Below are 19,281 nucleotides of genomic sequence, written 5' to 3'. Positions count from 1 at the left end.
TTCAAGGTATTAAAACTTCATTTCTTTAAAGACAGTCTGTGATTCAGACTTCTTGCTCATTCAGACTGACCTTCCCTCTCAGTTACTCCTGAATCCCTTAGACTTTTCAGTCTGTGGACAAAATCTCTTTCCTTTCCCTCAGCAATCCAACTGAAGAATCAGGTGGCCCTGTACTCCTAAAATTACATTTTGGGCCTGAGCTGTTGGAAACCCCAGACACTGTGGAAATAGATTTGTGGATGGAGAACATTCCTCCAGAGTGGGCCAAGTCTGACCTCAAGTGAAGGCCAAGAAACTGCATTTCCCAGTGTGGACAAAGCCCAATTTGGCACCAACTTTTAGGAGCTCTTGCTAGAGAAGGCATAGAGTATGAAACTTTTCCTAGACAACTTGTATCTGTCCAGTCTTTTAGGGTAGAATGTTAGGTGAATGATAGTTAACTACTTGTTGAGACCACCCAAATGGGCTTTCTCAGTGGTCCAAACCATATACTTCTTCCTACAATATTTAACTAGGAGAGTGGAGTTCTTCTATGTCCAGGGTTTGATTCTATGTATCTATACAATTTTAAGGCAAGGAACTGGGGGAATCAACAGCTGCTACAACTCATGGAACTTCCTATCCAAAGATGATATTAATTAGCTGCCTCTTCCCCACCCTGACTTCTGTACATTTTGGATTGCTGTTCTTTTTGTTTTTCCCAGAAGCAAAGATAGGTTTGAGTTGACCCATTTCCATTCACACTCACTCCACCCCCCATGTGACTGGCAGCATTCACTTGTGAGAACAGCTGGCCTGGCTGAAGGGTCCCTGGTCACAGAATGGAGTGAGTCTAACTGGCCCAAATGGGGATTGAAGCCATGACTTTGGCCTCATTAACGCAGAGCTCTAATCAAGTGCAGTAAACAACCCAAGCTCTTCATTTCAGTCAAATGCTCGGCTGGTCTCCCAAAGGAACTGAATGTCCTGGCCCTCAGCCTGCTTATATAACTCCCTGTAGCTATCATATTCAGAGACTGACAGAAGGCTCCAGTGGGGCCGAGTCCATTAGGCCCCTCTTGTGACCTCTGCACAGGTGTTCTGGTCTTACTTCACAAGACATCTGCCAGCTTGAAAGAACCACTGGGGTCAGATCAAGTCCAGGGCTACTTTGATGTAGCATTTAATTACTTTTAAATGCTTTATTAAATGTGGCTAGAAACTTATGTGTAATTTGTTTGGCACCATAAAGGGATGTCCATTGTGGAGACACACTGATAGGCAACCTGGCACACTGGGAAGAAGATTTATTTATTTATTTATGAGTTGGAGAAGCTGGGTTTGAATCCCTGCTCTGCCACTCATCTGTGCACAGTTGCAATTTTGGACAAGTAACTTTACCTCCTTCTTGGCCCCAAGCCTTTTTCTCAGAAAAACGAGAGGGTATGATTAGATGGTTCCCAAAGTCACTCCCAGCTCTAAATCCATGATCTGAGAATGTTTCATCAATCTGGTCCTCAGTCTCCCCTTCTTTAAAATGATGAGGTGGGACTAGAATGTTTCCCTGCCCTTCAGCTCTAACTTCCTACTTTTACTGGGCCTCAGTTTCCTCCACTATTAAATGAGGGCAGGGGACTCAGTGACCTCTGAGGTCTCTTCCAGTTCCAAATCTTTCTGTTTATCTGTTGCAGAAATTTTTAAAGTGAGTATTGTTTTGGCTAAAATACAGAATAAGCACTCACTGCTGAGCATTTTCTAAGTTCAAACTGCATCTTTTTTAGTATCCAGAGCTGATGTCCCTGTGCCAGTAAGCTAAAAACAACTTACATTTATGTGACCCTATGCCTGACAAAGGACTTTAAAATGCATAGACTCATTTAGTCCCTGAAGAGACTCTGTTGAGGTAGATGAAATATTAGCATCCCCATTTTATAGATGTGCAAAGTGAGGTTCCTCCTTAATGTGACTTGTTCAAGGTTTCACAGGAAATAAGTGATAAAGCTAGTTCTCAAATCCAGATCTTCTGACATCAAGTGCTATGCCTTTCCCCCACTACCTTGTTCTTCCTCTTGGTTAAAAGCTACTCTGCTAAAAGTGATGATTCACTAGCCATGCAGAGGACAGATCTGAAAATAGTTTTCTGAAAATTGCTGTTTTTGAAACTGTTTCATTTAAAATTCCAAGGTATTATTGTGCTTCAAAGATCTTTTCAATTGGTCTGCTTAAACAACTTAATTTCCTTACAATTCCAATTAGGAAAAAGATCACAAGTAGGAAAAAAAAAACTAAAATGAAACTTGAGGCATGTTTTGAGAATAGCCCTGAAGAAGTCAGGTCAGTGCTAAGACTGGAGGGACAGCAGATTGCAGAAGCATTGGGTGTGTAAGAGGGCAGGGAGAACAGAGCCCAGAACAAGGGCAAACAGCAGGTCAGTTCTGGGGAGGGACAAGGAAGCTGGTGGCTGAAGCTGTTCCAAAGGTCAGAACCATTTGATCAGTCGAAAGTGGGGATAAATGTAGGCCCTGAAAGTCGGAGGCAGGCAGTGAATGAAAACCAGATAAAAAAAGCTGGAGTTAGGGCATAAGTCAGTAGTGAGGGTCAGGGTTAGCAGTAGATGCAGAGCACTGATAATCAAGCATAATGGATTAAGCAGATTTTAAAGGTCAAAGGAGATGATGAGCCTGAAATTCAAGCAGACAGTCTGAACAGGAGGGCAAGGATATTGAGAAATGGGGTTCAGAACCCAAACAAGAATCTGGATTAGCTTCACATCCATAAAGTTGGATACTACTGCTAAGTCACTTCCAAGTGATCAAGATCCTCTCTCTCCAACAATGATTCTTAATCTTTTTTAAATCTAGTAAAGCATATGGAACCCTTTTTTGAATAATATTTTTACAGGAAATAAAATACTCAGAATTACAAAGGAGACCAATTATATTGAAATAATAATCAAAATGTTAAAACAATAAGTTCACAGACCCTAGATTAAGACCCTTTGCTCTAGGAAGATGAAGGACCTTTAGTAGAAGCAGAAAATAGACCTAAAATGGGCCGTCCAAATTAAAACGACTTCCTGCAGAAATGTGGCAAAGTATCTCCCAGCTTTGGGAAGTTGCTGTTGTTGAGTTGTTTCAGTTGTGTCCAACTCTTCATGACCCCATTTGGGGCTTTGTCGGCAAAGATACTGGAGTGGTAGCACTTCCTTCTCCAGCTAATTTTACAGATAAGGAAACTGAAGCAAACTGGGCTAAGAGACTTGCCTCGGGTCACATAGCTAGTATGTGTCTTAAGCCAGGTTTGGACTCAGGAAGATGAGCCTTGTTGACTCCACTTTATTCACTTTACCACCTCAATACTCTATGAGTATAGCAAAGGACAGATAACTGTAGACTGCCCTAGCTATCAATTTGATATTCTTTTAATATTAAAATTTAATTTAATTAAAAAATTAATAATTAGAATTCTATCTCCTGTCTTACCCCTATTCCCTATTAGATAGAGCATTTATAAAGCACTTACTGTATGCCAGCTATATGGGGGGAAGGGAATAGAAACAAAACCCTCACACAATCAAGCAAAATGAATTTCAACACTGTCCTGCTCCAAAAATGTATATCTCATTATGCATCTTGAATTTATTACTTGTCTGTCAGGAAGTGGGAGTCATACTTATTACTGGTTTTCTGAAATGGAGGTTGGTCACTGAATTGGTCAGAGTTCTTATGTCTTTCAAAGTTGTTTGTCTTTATACCATAAATTAGCCTCCTGATGCTCACTTCACTCTATGTCAGTTCAAAAGTCTTCCCAGGTTTCTCTGGAATCATGCCCTTCATCATTTCTTGCAGCACAAATAGTATTCCAATAAATTTACATGAAATCATTTCTTCAGCAATTTCCCAATTGTTGGGTATCCCCTCTTAGTTTCCAGATGTTTTGTTATTCAAAAAGAGCTCCTATAAACATTTTTGTACATTTGTAACTTTTCCTCTTAATCTAATCTCTTTGGGTTATAGGCCTAGTGGGGGCATTGCTAGGTCAATGGGGATAGATAATTTAGTGACTTTGGAGGTACTGTTGCATATTTCTTTCCAGAGTGGTTGGACTAATTCTTCACAGATCCACCAAAATTATGTTAATTTGGCTATTTTCCTCCGGCCACTCCAAATTTGGTCATGGCCCTTTTTGGTCATCTTTTCTAATTGGAGTTAATCTAATCATAGTTGCTTTAATTTGCTTTTTTCTAATTATTAGTGAATTTAAGCATTTTTTTCATAAGGCTGTTCATACCTTGGATTTCTTCCTTTGAGAACTGTCTGTTCATGTCCTTTGATCACATTATTTGGGAAGTACCTACCCATCAATTTTCTTCCCTCAATGTAGGAAACTGAAACTGTTGCAGAGAGTGAAGCAAAGTGTTTCTTTTCATAGGCCAGAGCTAAGTAGCCCAGCTCAAGAAGTTTTAAGAACATGGAGCCTGATCCAAGGCTTTAGTTCTACATAGTACTTGGAATCCAGAAGCTGAAGCGCCTTGGGAACAAGAGAATATAGGAGGCATTGTGTGGGATTGCAGGTGGGACAGGTGGGAACTTGTAAGAATCTACAGCATTGAAGCAGACAAAGAGAGTATTATTACCCAGAAAATGTGATGGGTTTGTTTTTTTCACCATCGGAGTTAGGAAAATTCTGCATTTCCTCAACTCTTCTCCAGGTTCAGATTTAGTCATTGTAATTACACAGAATCAGTTTCATTTGTTTGATTGTTCTTTTATTTACATTGTGTAGGCATTGTGTCTATTGTTTCCTTGGTACCAGTTCATTTAAGTCTTCCCACAATTCTCCAATTTCTTAGCCTCTTGGCTTTCCTGGCTTCCTTCAAGACTTCCTTCAGATTCCATCTTCTGCAGGGGGCCTTTTCCAATCTGTTTACCCTCCACCTCTAGGGCTTTTCCTCTCCCTCTGAGATTAGCTTTATCTTCTATACAGTTATTTATATGTTGTTTCCTCCATTAGAATGAGTTCCTGGAAGCTAGGGACAACATTTTTTGCCTTTCTTTGAATATCCAGCAAATAACCCAGTTACTGAAACATAAAGTTAAATAAGTGTTTGTTGCTTTCTTATGGTACAGTAATAATGATATTACATTCAAAGACTACATCTTGTTTAGCCCTTCCCTAATCAATTGAGTGATCAATTCTACCTCTAGTCTACCTATCTCTAATCAAACTACAAGGTTTATTATTAGCATATAAACCACCAGCTGAAAACTCATACAAAAAGGAAACAAGGAGACTTGTGTTACTACTTCACCCCCACCCTTGGTTCTCAATCTTGGTCTATTTCTGAGAAATGAAGTTGTGCACATAACCACAACCCAGAAACTGACTCTATCCAGACTAGAGTCTGATTCAGAATAGCCTGAGGGGTCTGCGGTTTTATACTGAAGTAGACAGAGAGCTGGGTTCATTTGCAAAGGTATCATTCTCAAAGAAATAGACCCCAAGAGCCTTGAAATATACCAGTTATGAGGAGGCAAAAGTTTTTCCATCTGCATGTTCCTCTTTCTCCCTGTTGGGGGAAGGACCCTGACCTATTGGCAGAATAGAGTTCTAGATGGTTTGTATTTTGATCGTGTGGTAGAGACAATAACTGTGATTGGGGTACAGGGAATAGAATTCCATATAGGTTGGAGACATAATGAAGGTGGGACTTTGAAAATGAGATAGGATTTAAATGGGGGCATTTTTGAGGGTATTTTGGGGAGGGAAGGGCATTCCTAGTGGATGAAAGAGTATTCTACATCTTCAACATCAACAAGGATTTATTAAGTGCTTACGTATTATGTGCCAAGAACAGTGGCAGGCACTTGGGATACAGAGACAAAAACAAAATAATCCTTGCTATCAAGGAACTTCCATCTTATTTTGGGGAAATAGGCTAAGGCAAGAAAGAAATGTTATGTGTAGGGAGGGAAACTGGCATGATCAGAACAGAGAGATCATACTGGTGAAAGGCGTTTGGGTAGCTAAGATGAAGATAGATTATCATGAGTCTTGAAAAGTATACCTATTGAAGAATTTGAGTTTAATATCATAAGTAACAGGAGGCCATTAGGAATTCAGTTATTATTCTCATCAACAAATATTTATTGCATACCTACTCTAGGGAGTAGCATGGGACATTAGACTTGGAGTCAGAATGTTAGTAATGGGTAGCATTTATATAGAGCTTGAAGCAAAGTGTTTTATGTGTGTTATGTGGATTCTTACAACGACCTTGCAAGATAGATGTGTTACAGACAAGGAAACTGAGGCTGAGATATTTAAGTGATCCACACAGCTAGTGTCTGAAGCAAGCTTTGAATTCCCAGATTCCTAAATTCAAATCTAGCAATCTCCTCTACTATACTATTTAGTTACTCAGAAGATCTAGGTTCTAGCCCTGGCTCCAGTTTCTTACCATGTAATGTACACTTTGGCAAGGACTTTCCAAAGCTTATTTCCTCCTTTGTTAATAATGGTTATAAAATGTGCGCTGGTTACCTTTGGGGGTAGTGTGAAAGTCAAATGAGGTGATATATATATATATACATATATGAACATGCTCTGTAAATGTCAGTGAGTTAGGTAAGGAACCACTTATCATGTACAGGACCCTGTGGGAACTCAGAAATTCAGGAACATAACATATTCAAAGTCATAAGGCCATCACACTTATAGGTTTGTCCCTCTCAAACATTTCTGTATTTTAGGTAATAAGGAGAATATTTGGCTGCATATCGATGCAGCATATGCAGGAAGTGCGTTCATCTGCCCTGAATTCCGGCATCTTCTAAATGGAGTTGAGGTGAGAATGCATGTCCCTTTGCCTTTAATTAAGATTAATTTTTGTGGCAAGGTTGATTAAGATAGGGATAGGGACTGGAACTGCAATTACATCAGTATAGGTAAGAGTCAAGTGAGCAGATTCCCTCTACCAATGTAAATTGGTACTTTCTCTATGGTTGATAATCTAGACCTTTCAGAGGCAAAGTGACTCACTTAGATTTACATTACCAGTATGGGTTACGGGGAAAGACTTGAACTGAGGTCTTTTTAGCTTTGAAGCTCACTGTCTAATCACTATGACTAGTTGCCTCCTAAAGCTTGATCAACCAAATTCAATTTAATAGAAAACCATTACTAAGTGCCTACTATGTACTAGGCACTGTGTGGCCTTGTAGATACAAAGACAAAGCCATAATAATCCCTGTCATCAAGGGGCTCATATTCTTCTGGGGGTACATGTAAAAGTCCATGTCAGTTATATAGAATGATAGCTCCTTGAAGGCAGGGACAGTCTTTGCAGACTAAATTTTTTTTATATCCCTAGTACCTTGAACATTTTTTTTTCTAGACCTGTGATTGCATAAATTGTAGAGAACTGTTAGTGAGTAAATTTCCTCTAATAACGCATATCAACAATTATTTTTTAACTTCTAGAGAGGTTAAGAGAGTCACAAAGACAATAGGGGATTCCAAGGCCAGCCTTTTATCCACTGCTCTATTCACTATGCCAAGCTGTGTCTCTCCTTGAGTATGGTTAAATCTTTTGACTTATGTTGCTCTCCTGAATGTTTTAGCTTTTGCCTTAAAGGCAAGATTTTGGACCAGATGGTGTCTCTCCACTCCCTTTCTAGGTCTAGCATCCTTAAGATCCAGTGATGGGATCCCATTTTGTTTTTGAAGTGCCCTCAAAAAGCTGGGGTTTTACCTTTCAGAGAGCAAGGTGCACAGGCATCATGGCAGTCCCCCTGATGGACATGACAGCAAGATCCTATCTGTGGCAGACGGGGTTTAATCCTTGGCAATGAGTCATGTGGAATTTGCCTCCAATATTGTGTACTGATCTTTACCCCTGTCTGACTAAGGAACTGGCTGCTCTGAGGGTCAGATAAGGGGGCTGCAATTTCCTGCTGCAGCCCTAGGCTCCAAGATAAGACCTTTCTCTCCTGTCAGCCAGAGGAAAATATCACTGTTCCGTAATGAAAGAAGTTTAAACAAAACAGCCATGTAGGAGAGAACTAATAAAATTCTTAACAAACAAAGCCCTTTTTTAACCTTTTGTTTCCTTTTTATCAACAAACTAAACTCACCGTAATTTCCTGTCTTTAAAAAAAATTTACTTTTATTGGAACCTGGTAGGAAATTAAGTAAGGGGTCAGGCTTTATCAGCACAGGAGTTAGGCACCAGCTGTCTTGGAGATTTCTCACCTCAGATATGTACACTTTTCCCTCTTCCTTCGCTGTTCCCTCTGCTCTTTACACCCTTTTATAAATAAAAGAGAGAGTTTCATGAAGACATAGAATATTAACAAACAGGGGAGAGTAGAAGATCGCCCATGAGATGAGAGGACTGAGTTGTCAGTCCTTTGTTTCCACTGCTTCCAGTACTTAGAACCCCCACAGAATGCATTCAATGTGTGTGTGGGTGGCGGAAGAAGGGGTGTAGGGGTAGGGCTGGGGCAGCATACCCAGTCCTCCAACACAACATAGATCCCTATGCATTGGCCAGGTAACGAACGACCTGATACCTTTTGTATGTGCCAGAAATTGCATATTTGTTTGAAGCCATGTTTGAAGTGCTACACTCAGAGCACCCAAGTCCTGGCTGTGCATGCTTCTTTGGGGTAATTATTTTAGAACGTAAGAGTTCTAGTTCTTTCATTGAAGCTCAGAGGCAGGCTGTAACCCTGAGGAAATAGATCATCATAATAGCTCACATTTCTGTAGTCTTGATAGCTTACAAAGCACTCTCCTTGCAACAACCCTGTCAGGCAGGCAAGGCAAATATTATGATGTTTACAAATGAGGAAAGAGTAAGTCTTAGAGAAGTTAAATGACTTGCCCATAACCACACAGATCTGGTGGTGGAAGTGGGACCCGGACCTAGATCTCTCCTGACTCTAAATTCTGTGTTCTGTGTATCTGAACACTACTCTATCATTTGCTCATTCAACAATTATTTTACTTAACACCTGCTGGGTGCTGGAGGATACAAAGACAAGAAAAATAGTCCTTGTCATCAGGAAGAAAACAATTTCTTTGGAGAGACTAAGTCTCTTGATGTCCTAGGAAAAGCTCCAAGACTTTAAGTAGCAGGAAACTAGCTGATCTGCATTGATAGAACTTCCTCAATAGGAGTTCCATAAACTAATGAAATCATAGATATAGTAAAAACAAACAAACAAACAAACAATGAAACCTAAGCTACATAAATTTCAGGCTATAATACATTCTGGCTAAATCTCTAATTTTGCAAACCCCAAAATTCTGAAATAAGAATTGTCTATGTATTCTCAATATTTGAATACTTCAAGGAACTGCAATTTCTTCAAAGTGGACAGTCCTCATAAAGATACTGAGAGCAATTCCTCCCTAACTTTATAGATGGTCAGGCCAAAAAAACTCAGCCTCTAGAGACAATCTGGTGTTGAGAATACTCTGGAATAATGTACTACAATACCTATTGTGGTAAAAAAAAAATATAAGGACACATCATTTGGAAAAAATAAAAGCTGGGGAGGGATATGATCTGACTATAATCACAGAGGACATGGACAGGATGAATATATAGTTGTTTGCCAAAGCCAGGAATTCAAAGGCTAATAGCATGCTCTAAAGGTAGAAGGAGAGTTATTTGAAACATAGGATCAAAAAGTGGATCTTTAGAGGCAACTGAGTCCATTTAACAGATGAAGAAACTGAGGCACAGTGAGATTGAATTTATTCACCCAGGGTTATACAACTAGCAAGTCTCTGAAGCATGATTTCAACTCAGGTTTTCTGGATTTCAAGGCCAGTCCTCTATCTAGTGTGCCACCTAAATGATATATTCTATGAACCCATGGAGTATAAAGAGTATAATATGTGCATGTTGCAACTAGTAGCTCAATTAAGGTGAGCAGAGGTGTCCAGAACTTCCTTACAAAAAGTAAGAAAATAGTTTGCTTTCCCTCTTTCAAGTTATTATGTTCTTAACTTGGAATACTGATCTTCCAGTTATATGTTCAGCATTTTAATGGATCCATGAGTTCATTGATGGGTTTCAACAGATCTGTGAGTTCATTATCCTCCATTGGTAGAGATCATAACCCACATATACATTCTTGTCCTGTGTGATTCTTGTCCATAGATGCAAGAGGATCTACCATTCTTACTACAAGTCTTCTGAAAATCGGTCATTATTGATTAATTTTTTACCCACAGCAAGTTATGAAACAAAGAAAAACATAAAATCACCTTCAGTTCTGGGAGATTCTTTTCCACTTTTTTTTTTTTTTGCTTTTTGGAAGGCAATTGGGGTTAAGTGACTTGCCCAAGGTCACACGGCTATTTTTTGTGTTAAGTGTCTGAGGCCAGATGTGAGCCCAGATCCTTCTGTCTCCAGGGCCCATGCTCTATTCACTGTGCCACCTAGCCGCCCCTCTCTTCCACTTCTTCAATGACAGTGGCAGTGACCAAAATGGGCAAGGAGTATAAGGTTGAACAGGTCACATCATTTTTAGACTGTCTATTAACATTTTTATTAATATAATATATTTAATATATATTTTATCATAGTTATATATCAATATAATATAATATTAATATAACTATTATATAATATATTATATACAAATATATAATGCATAAATATAATATATTACATAAATATAATATAAATAGAACTAAATAATATAATATTAATATAACTATTGCTACACAGTGTGCTGGAGCTTCATTCAATGATGAATGAGTGGATTGGCTACTGGAGAAGAATCTGTTTTCTTATCATTTTAAAATTGCTTTTTTCAATTAGTTTGCAGATTCGTATAACTTTAATCCTCATAAATGGCTTTTGGTGAATTTTGACTGCTCTGCCATGTGGTAAGATTTACAATATCTATTCAAACTTTGTAATTCAATTGCTCTCTAAAATACTTTAAAAAAATAGTTAAATGATTGTATTGTTATTCAGTGTGTACTAAAGGACTGTGCTGTGGTGGAGACTAGAAAAGTATAAGACATAGTTACATGTATGAATCAGTCACATCTTCATGGAATGGACTCTCTAAGACTTACCTTTTTAAAAACTCACCATCACTAGGAAATGAAAACAGAAAGAAAGTAATAATAATTCACCCATATTTATATAGTACATTAAGATGTACAAAGCACTTTCTCTACAACAACCCTGTGAGGTAGCTGTATGTTAATGATACTTACAGTTGCTATGGAGGTGTAAAATAGATTATACCAGCACACAGAAGGGCTGCTAGCACAGGATCTTTGATCTGCTTTTCTAAAGGAAAGAAGCTTCAAAGGGGTCAACAATCTTACTTTAATTAAACGATGCAGACAGATAAGTAGAAAGAAGTGAGTATCCAAGAAAGAATCCAAAAGATAGATCTCCAACTGTCTAAACAAAGTAACAGATTCAGACCAGGGAGCACCAACATCTGGGTTCACAAAGTTGGAGGGCTTCTTAACAATGGCTACCCAGAGTCTCATCTGGCCAAATCACAAAGAAACATTCTTCCCATGAATGAACCCCAAAGTAAAATATCAACCTCCCAATATATATAGTTTTCAACTCATAGGCTCAGAGCCAGAAGGCATCACAACCCATGACTTAATGCCTAATTGGCACTGTGCCAAAAGGTGTGAAGGCCTTCCTCCAAGCAAGCCTCCCATAAGCAAGTTTCCCTTTAGGCAAGTTCCTCCCCCAAGGCAGTATAAATCTCCCTGAATATTTTCACCTGACTCGCTCTATGTGATTCAGTACCTTTAGACCTGGGAACATGGGCCCCATTCCCAGGAAAAAGGGGCAATGCATGTGGTCACATAGGCCTATTAATGGACAGGGAAGATCTTACATTCCATTAACCCTACAGTAGCACAAATATTATTTCCATTTTACAGAAGGGGAAACAGAGTCAAAGAGATTTTAAACTACTTGACCATGGGGACAGGATTAAATGTCCAAGCTAGGATCTGAACTCATGACTTGACTCCAAGACCGATGTGCTTCCCACTATACCACACTACCTATTCCTAGGTGACTATCTCTGTGCTTGCATTTTCTTTTTAAAAAATGACAAACTTTTTTAACTTGACAAGAAGAAAACCCATTGAACATCAAGCTCAATTTACAATGAAAAGAACACAAAATAAGTAATAATTTTAGCTTACCATAAGTTCCTTCTAAATTAAATATCTTTCTGATCTATATGTTTACATATGACATATCACATGAATGAATATGTAGATTCATTCTTAATCTTAATGAGAAGGTCAAGGTGAATTTGGCAGAAATGCTGAGGTTCTTAAGCTATCTTCACTTGTTTGTCTTTCAGTGTATCAGAGTAGCTCCATGCTCCTAAAATTCTTCTAATTCTGTCCAATTGGAAAGGTTCTAGTAACTGATCTCAACTGCATTCCTTCTACTTTTCTTGGATTCTCTTGAAAATTGAGTGAAATGTATTTTATAGGTGTGTAGAATTTCAAATATTGTGGATTCTCTTAATTCTTTAAATTTTTTTTTTACCTTGGTGAATTATCTTCACACCATATCCTCCACTAACATCCAACTCTGATGTCTAATTGTTGTGAGTAGGTGATCCCAAGTTCTTAAAGCTGTGCCCATGGAGCATGGACTGGCAGGTCCACCAAACAGAAAGCCTCCAGGCATAGGCCCAGTGAATGATAATATATCAGCCGTTTTAGTACCAACCTAACTAAATTTGTAGAATCATAGCTTTTGAGTTGGAAGGGACCTTAGAAATCAATTGGTTCACCCTTCTCCCCTCACCATTTTATAGATGAGGAAATTGAGACCCAGAGTATCTTTTCCCAAAATGACTCTTCCCAAATCACACAGGTAAGCCCATTGCCATGTTGATTGCAAGGAAATGACTTTTTATTCCAAAGCAATTGTTGAAGACCATCTAAAAAGTCATGGAAGAATTGAGATCGGCACAGGTGGAGAGAGTAGCAAAGCTGATAAAATGACAGATATACAAAATATGTTAATGTTAACCTTTCCTCAACTAGGAGAGGAGATTCATGCTAAACTGCCTTTTACCTATCAATGTCCAGATTATTTTCCATGGAACTTTCTCTCTATCTCTTCCCTGCACATCTTTTACCTTGTTTGCATTAGCTTTTACCTTGCATTCTAGTATTTTAGCTTCTTTTATTCTTAATTTATAATTTCCTACTTTGGAACCCCATTTGTGAAATTAATGACCCTTTTGTATCAAAATGCAGAATGCCTTTACTTCTCTGGTCTTATTGACTATTTTCTAAAATTTCCTTATTTTTACATGGAACAGTTTTTTTTTTTTAAAGAGCTAGATTTTAATAGTAGTAAATTTGACCTATTCTTGCTATTTGGATGTATCTTAATATAAGCATTCAGCCATTCTATAAACTGGTTTCCATTTCTGTAAAATAGAAATAATTCCTGCTTAACTGACTTACATTAGCAACCTCATTGTAGATTCAATTTGAATCCCAATTTTTAACCCAACTTGAACCACAGAGGTCTAAATTCAAATAATCAGTTTACTTCAACATCTTTCCATCTGTACTGAAGTTGGATTCTCCTAGTGTATATGGCCTCAGAGTACAAAAAATAAAGGAAACTTTCACTCCTAACTCAAGGAGGTAAAAAATACAACCTCACAGATAATACATGGTAAATACAATGGTAAAATTACAATACATGGTAAAACGGGCTGCATCTAGAGAAAGAGCAAGCATTATCTCAATGTTTGAAAAAGGGAAATTCCAAACCAGAAGTGGCAAATAAGTGGCCCACCTGCTTCTTACAACACTCTGTGTGTGGAGGGAATAAGATTAAAATGTAACTGGGAAATACTTACCAAAGTAAATAAAAATATGACAGAATATAGGTAATGTTGATATGTAGTCTTTTGAGTCTGCCCATACAGGCAATGGCAATTGAAATGAGTAAATATTTACCAAATACCTAAACCCTATGCTTCTGTCCTCCTTCCTCCCTCATCCATACTTTCTTCACTAATCTGATGGTTATGAGTTAGTCCACATGATATCTTCCTTGATCCCACTGTCTGCATTTCTAATAATGCACAAAATTTTGCCATCAGCTATTTAACAATTGATAGCAAATATCTATTATGTGCAGAACACTGTAAAAGATCTAAGACAGAGTAAAACTTTAGTTTTTTTTTTAAATGCAGTTCTTTCCTTCATGGAGCTCACAATATGGTGGGATCCATGAAGCAGAGAAAGATAGTAATAGGTAACTATAACAAGTGCCACTAGAATAAGTTCAATATTTACAAAAGTGCCTAGTAAGGAGTCAGGAGGCTACTCTTACTAGCTAGGGTGATAAAATAAGGCTTCTTAGAGGAGGTAGCATTTGTTTGTTTGAATCAGCTTTTTTGGTCTTGTTTTAAATATTTTTTTTCTCTATTACATATATGAAAAAAATTTTTAACATTCATTTGAAAAAATTTTGAGTTTCAAGTTCTCTCCCTCCCTTTCTCCTCTCTCCCTCCTGGAGAAGGCATACATTTCATATAGATTATACATGTGAGGTCATATAAAACATATCTCCATATTAATCATGTTGCAAAAGAAAACACAGACAAAAAAACCAACAAGAAAAAAAAGTATATTTCAATCTGCAATCAGACTCCATCAGTTTTCTTTCTGGAGGTGAATAAATTTTTCATCATAAGTCCTTTAGAACTGTCTTGGGTCATTGTATTGATCAGAATAGGATCATCATAAAATATTGATGTTACTATGTACATGTTCTCCTAGTTCTACTCACTTTACTTTTCATTATCTTATATAAATCTTCTGAGGCTTTTCTGTTCATAAAGGATGAGTAAGAATTCAGTAAACAAAGAAAGGATAGGAAGACATTCCAGGCAGTGTGAACAGTTACAGCTAGGTGGTACAGTGTATTGGAAGAAAATGCTATGTGTTAAGTGTTAAGTGCTTTACAAATATTATCTCATTTGATCCTAAAAACAACCCTGGGAGACAGATACTATTATTATCCCTATTTTACAGAGGAGGCAACTGCGGTGGAGAGAAGTTATATGACTTGCAAAATGAGACCAAGTGACTCACACAGGTAGTAAGTGTCTGAAGCTGAAACTGAACTCAGTCTTCCTGACTCTTGGCCCATCGTTTTACCTAGATGCCTTTATAGAGTGCTGGACTTGGAGTCAGAAAGATCTGAATTCCACTCTTGTCTGAAATACTTTCTAATTAATATGCCCCTGAGCAAGTTATGGCTTTCAGCCTCAGTTTTCTTGTTTATAAAATGGGGACGATAATAATAGCATCTACATTACAAGGTTATTGTGAGTCTAAAAGGAGACAATGTAGGTAAAAGGCCTTGCAAACCTTAAAGCATTACACAAATGCTAGCTCTTAGTTATTATTGTCAAAGGTGTGAATAAAGGCAGGAAAAGAGCAGATTTTGGTGGGCAGTTGGTTTAACTGGATCATAGTGGGGAACAACATGAGATTAATGGAGAGTGGATTGCAGATTTCAGAGGGACTTAAATGCCATACAAAGATGTTTGCATTTTTTGTGACAAGTACTGAAGACTCCTTACTTATTTAATACTAAGTCTCAAAATATCATCTAAAAAAACTCTTCATTTTACAGATTAGGAAACAGAGAAGTAGATTTCCCCAAGGTCACACAGCTACGTGGGGTACAGTCAGCATTAGAACCCAGGTCTCTGGACTCTAGATCTTATATTTTTTTCCCCTAAATTCTTTTAGCTGGTGAGTAGTGTGGGTCTAAAGAGTAGAAAACTGACCTCAGATCCAAGATCTGTGTTCAAGACCTGCTTCTCATACCTTCTGGCTGTGTGACCATGGATAAGGCTCACCACCAGAGCCCTAGGCAACTCTCTAGGACTATAAACTGCACAATAGGGGTGAACCTCCTCTGTAGAGGGACTACATTCATCAGGGAGTTCCCTATGTTAATAGAGTTAAAGGTTCAGCCTTTCTCCCTATCTTTCTGTGTGGTCACACTATTCTTTCAGCTTCAGGGGGAAAAAAGCCCTCTGCTCTGTCAGCTGCCAATACGTTGAATTCTGGTATCATATGGCTAGACACCAGAATTGTGTTGTGATAGCCTGGTTACATCTGGGGTCTCTGTTGTTAGTTGATTCTAATTTGTCTTGTAAATTTATATGGTTTGTGGCTTTTTTTTAACCTATGTTCTTCTGCATGTCCGGGGGGGAAAAGAATTAGATGTTATACTTTTAGTTTGCTAAATGGATGATCATCATAATGTTAATTTTAATATAATATTAGCATTTATGTAGCACTTTAAAATTTGCAAAATTTTTTATATAACATCTCATTTCATCCTCATGAAACCCTTCAAGGTAGGTGCTATTATTATACCCATTTTATAGATGAAGAAACTAAGGCTGATTCAAGACTTGGTTAATTAGCTTGTCTAGCTAGTGTCACATAGCTAGTAAATATCTGAGGCAGTATTTGAACTTAGTTCCAAAGAAGCATCCAAATTCAGGTCTTTTTTGCCTACAAGTCCAGTCTCTCTGTCCACTGAGCCACATTCTATCTCTACTTATACTCAAATAAGGGAAGGATAGAATCATTTTAGAAAACTTTTGCTATGGGTAGATAGCCTTCCACCATCAATACCTATCATAATTCTCTATGTTAAGACTTAGTGGATAAATTCTATGGAGTTGCCTTTTTGAGGATCACTAGAATCAAATGGCAGGCAGGATTTAAATGCAAGTCTTCCTGAACCCAACATTATACTCTAAATTCAGGATTTGAACATAATCATTACAATTAAAGGAAATATAAAAGTAACATGCTGTGTTCCTTGAATATAAGCATAGTCCCCAACTTCCATAAGGAAGAAAGAAAACAAGCATTTTTTGAGTGCCGGTAATATTCCAGGCACTGTGCTAAGCCCTTTACAAATATTATCTCATTTGGTCCTTCCAACAACCTTGTAAAGTTGATGCTATTAGTAGACCCAATTTAAAAATGGGGAAACCAAAGCAGATGGAGGTTAAGTTGCTCTCCCAGGGTCGCATAGCTAGTAAGTTTCTGAGGTCAGATTTGAACTCCTGACTCAATATTCTATCCTCTGTGCCACCTAGCTGCCTTCTATATTCAAAAAGATACCTCCCCTCACCACTCTACCCCTCACCACATACTCGAGAGTGAATTATTTGTTGTTGGTTTTAAATTTCAGACTTGACTATTATTACAAATGAGAAATAAAGAAAATTGTTTACTGAACTCACTGGCATTTCATGAGTGGCATTCTTTGAAATGAAAACCATCTCTGTATTTTATAATGAAATTTTACCAATGGTTAGTCCATAATGTAAAGTAAACATTTTGGTTATTTCCATTAAATATTGAAATAGACAAGATAATTGGAATTTCTAAAAACCCACTTTGAACAACCACAGTCAATACTTTCCCTAATGATTTCATTATTCTGCTCATAAGCCTTTTGCTGTGCATTTGTTGCTAAGAATCCTTTGTATGCAAATTTAAACCATTCTTGCTAGCTCTTAATGGTCCATTACTATGGGATTAGTTTTTAAAGAAGTCCCACACTCCTCAGCATATCAATTGCACTTCTGTTTTTGCCTGCTTAGATAAGTACACTCAAAAATCCCAATCACTTTTCCCCTCCCCAATTATTACATTGACATAGTGCATGATTACTACCTAAGGAACTACAAGGATTTCAGCTGCTTACAAGAGGTTACAGCAGTTCTGACATTCTTAAAACCTGAAAGTGGTTTTAGAAACTGATTTAAAAATAAAAGGTAGTCCAGGCTATTCTGCTTGAGTTTACTTTTGGGATTGTTTGGTTCTTTTGTTCATTAATATCCTGCTTTCTCCTAGCTTGGTTAAACATTTTTAGGAGGCTTATGCAAAGGTGATCTCCTATGATCCTATCATGAAGGGAATTTAGGGGAATTGGGTCCCATCTTTCCTGTTACAAGAAGAAGAAATGAGACCCTCAGAGGTTAAGTAACTTGCCCAAGGTCACACTTCACCAGCATCTTCATTTTCATCATCATCATCATCATTATCATCAATCTCCATCATGAATAGGTCACATTTATTTAGTTGTTTAAAGTTTGTAAAACCATTCAAGTAACTCACCTCATGTGAAACTTGCTACAAACTTGTAAAGTATTGCAGGTTCTACAAGTATTTTCATTCTCATGTTTGCAAATGAGGAACTGAAGTTCAGAAAGTGATTTGTCCATGGTCTTTCAACTAGTAAGCATTGGAGAGGAGATTAGAACCCTTCTGATCCCCAAAACAGTACTCTACCCATTATACTACACTGTATCTCTCTGGTTTTTTTTTTTGGTTTGTTTTCTGAGATAAGAATGCCCATTTTAAGTGGTCATAGGATATAAAACTTGGAGGACTCAAAGGAATTTAGTTCAAACTCTTCAGTATATTAGTGACAAAATTGACACAACACTCAGAGTGGGTAAGTCAATTGCCCAAAGTCATACAACTAGTAAGTGGCAAGGTTGGGGTTTGAACCCAAGACCTCTGATTCCAAATTCAATTGCTTTAATGATTCTTTATATGAATTGGTTCATAGGTCCTTCCCTCTTCTAATCACCCTTTTGGGGACACACTGCTTTGTTAATGCTCCTCTTATAGTGTGATATTGCATTCCCTGAAAAAATCTTATTTCAATAATACAGAATGGAAAAATGTGCAACACAGCAATGACATTACACAAAATCACTGAGTTAACTTAATGAAATCAGTCTAAAAGGGAGGGATAATAACAGTTCCTATTCCTATGGCACTTTAAGGTTTGCAAATCACTTTACACACATCATCTCCTCTGGTCCTCACACCAGCCCTGAGAGGTAAGATGCTATTATTTTTCCCATTTTACAGAGGAAGTAACTGAGGCTGAGAAACTTTAGGGAACTTGCCCGGGATCATAGAGCTAGTAAGAAGAGTCTCAGAGGAACCAGACCAGTTGACTCCAAGGACTGCACTGATTCTTTTTGGTCATGAATCTCCTCACACATCAGTGGGTCTAAATCACCCTATAGTATATCTTATTTTATGCTATTCCTTTACTCTTTATTACACTAACTTTTTTCTTCTCTTCCCCCTCTATATACCAGGTATGGTTCTTTCTAATGAATTAGGATTTAGAGGCAACTGGTCCAGAGGGCTGGACCCAGAATAAGGAAGATCTGAGTTTAAATC

The 19,281-nt window shown here is 37.8% G+C and overlaps 1 protein-coding gene across 1 annotated transcript in view; it reads left to right on the top strand.

Moving 5' to 3' along the window:
- DDC (dopa decarboxylase) overlaps positions 1-19,281 on the top strand; it is a 121,014-nt gene that overhangs the window by 67,718 nt on the left and 34,015 nt on the right. Inside the window, exons 8-9 of the mRNA XM_069084513.1 lie at positions 6,732-6,826; positions 10,820-10,887. Coding sequence (XP_068940614.1) covers positions 6,732-6,826; positions 10,820-10,887 — 163 coding nt within the window. The remainder of the gene's footprint in view (positions 1-6,731; positions 6,827-10,819; positions 10,888-19,281) is intronic.

This window comes from Petaurus breviceps, unplaced genomic scaffold, assembly GCF_028583685.1.
Source record: "Petaurus breviceps papuanus isolate PSGF00001 unplaced genomic scaffold, PetGlider_PUasm1.0 174, whole genome shotgun sequence".
Taxonomy (NCBI): Eukaryota; Metazoa; Chordata; class Mammalia; order Diprotodontia; family Petauridae; genus Petaurus; species Petaurus breviceps.
The sequence above is the reverse complement of the archived record's forward strand: the minus strand, read 5'-3'. Positions and strand labels throughout refer to the sequence as shown.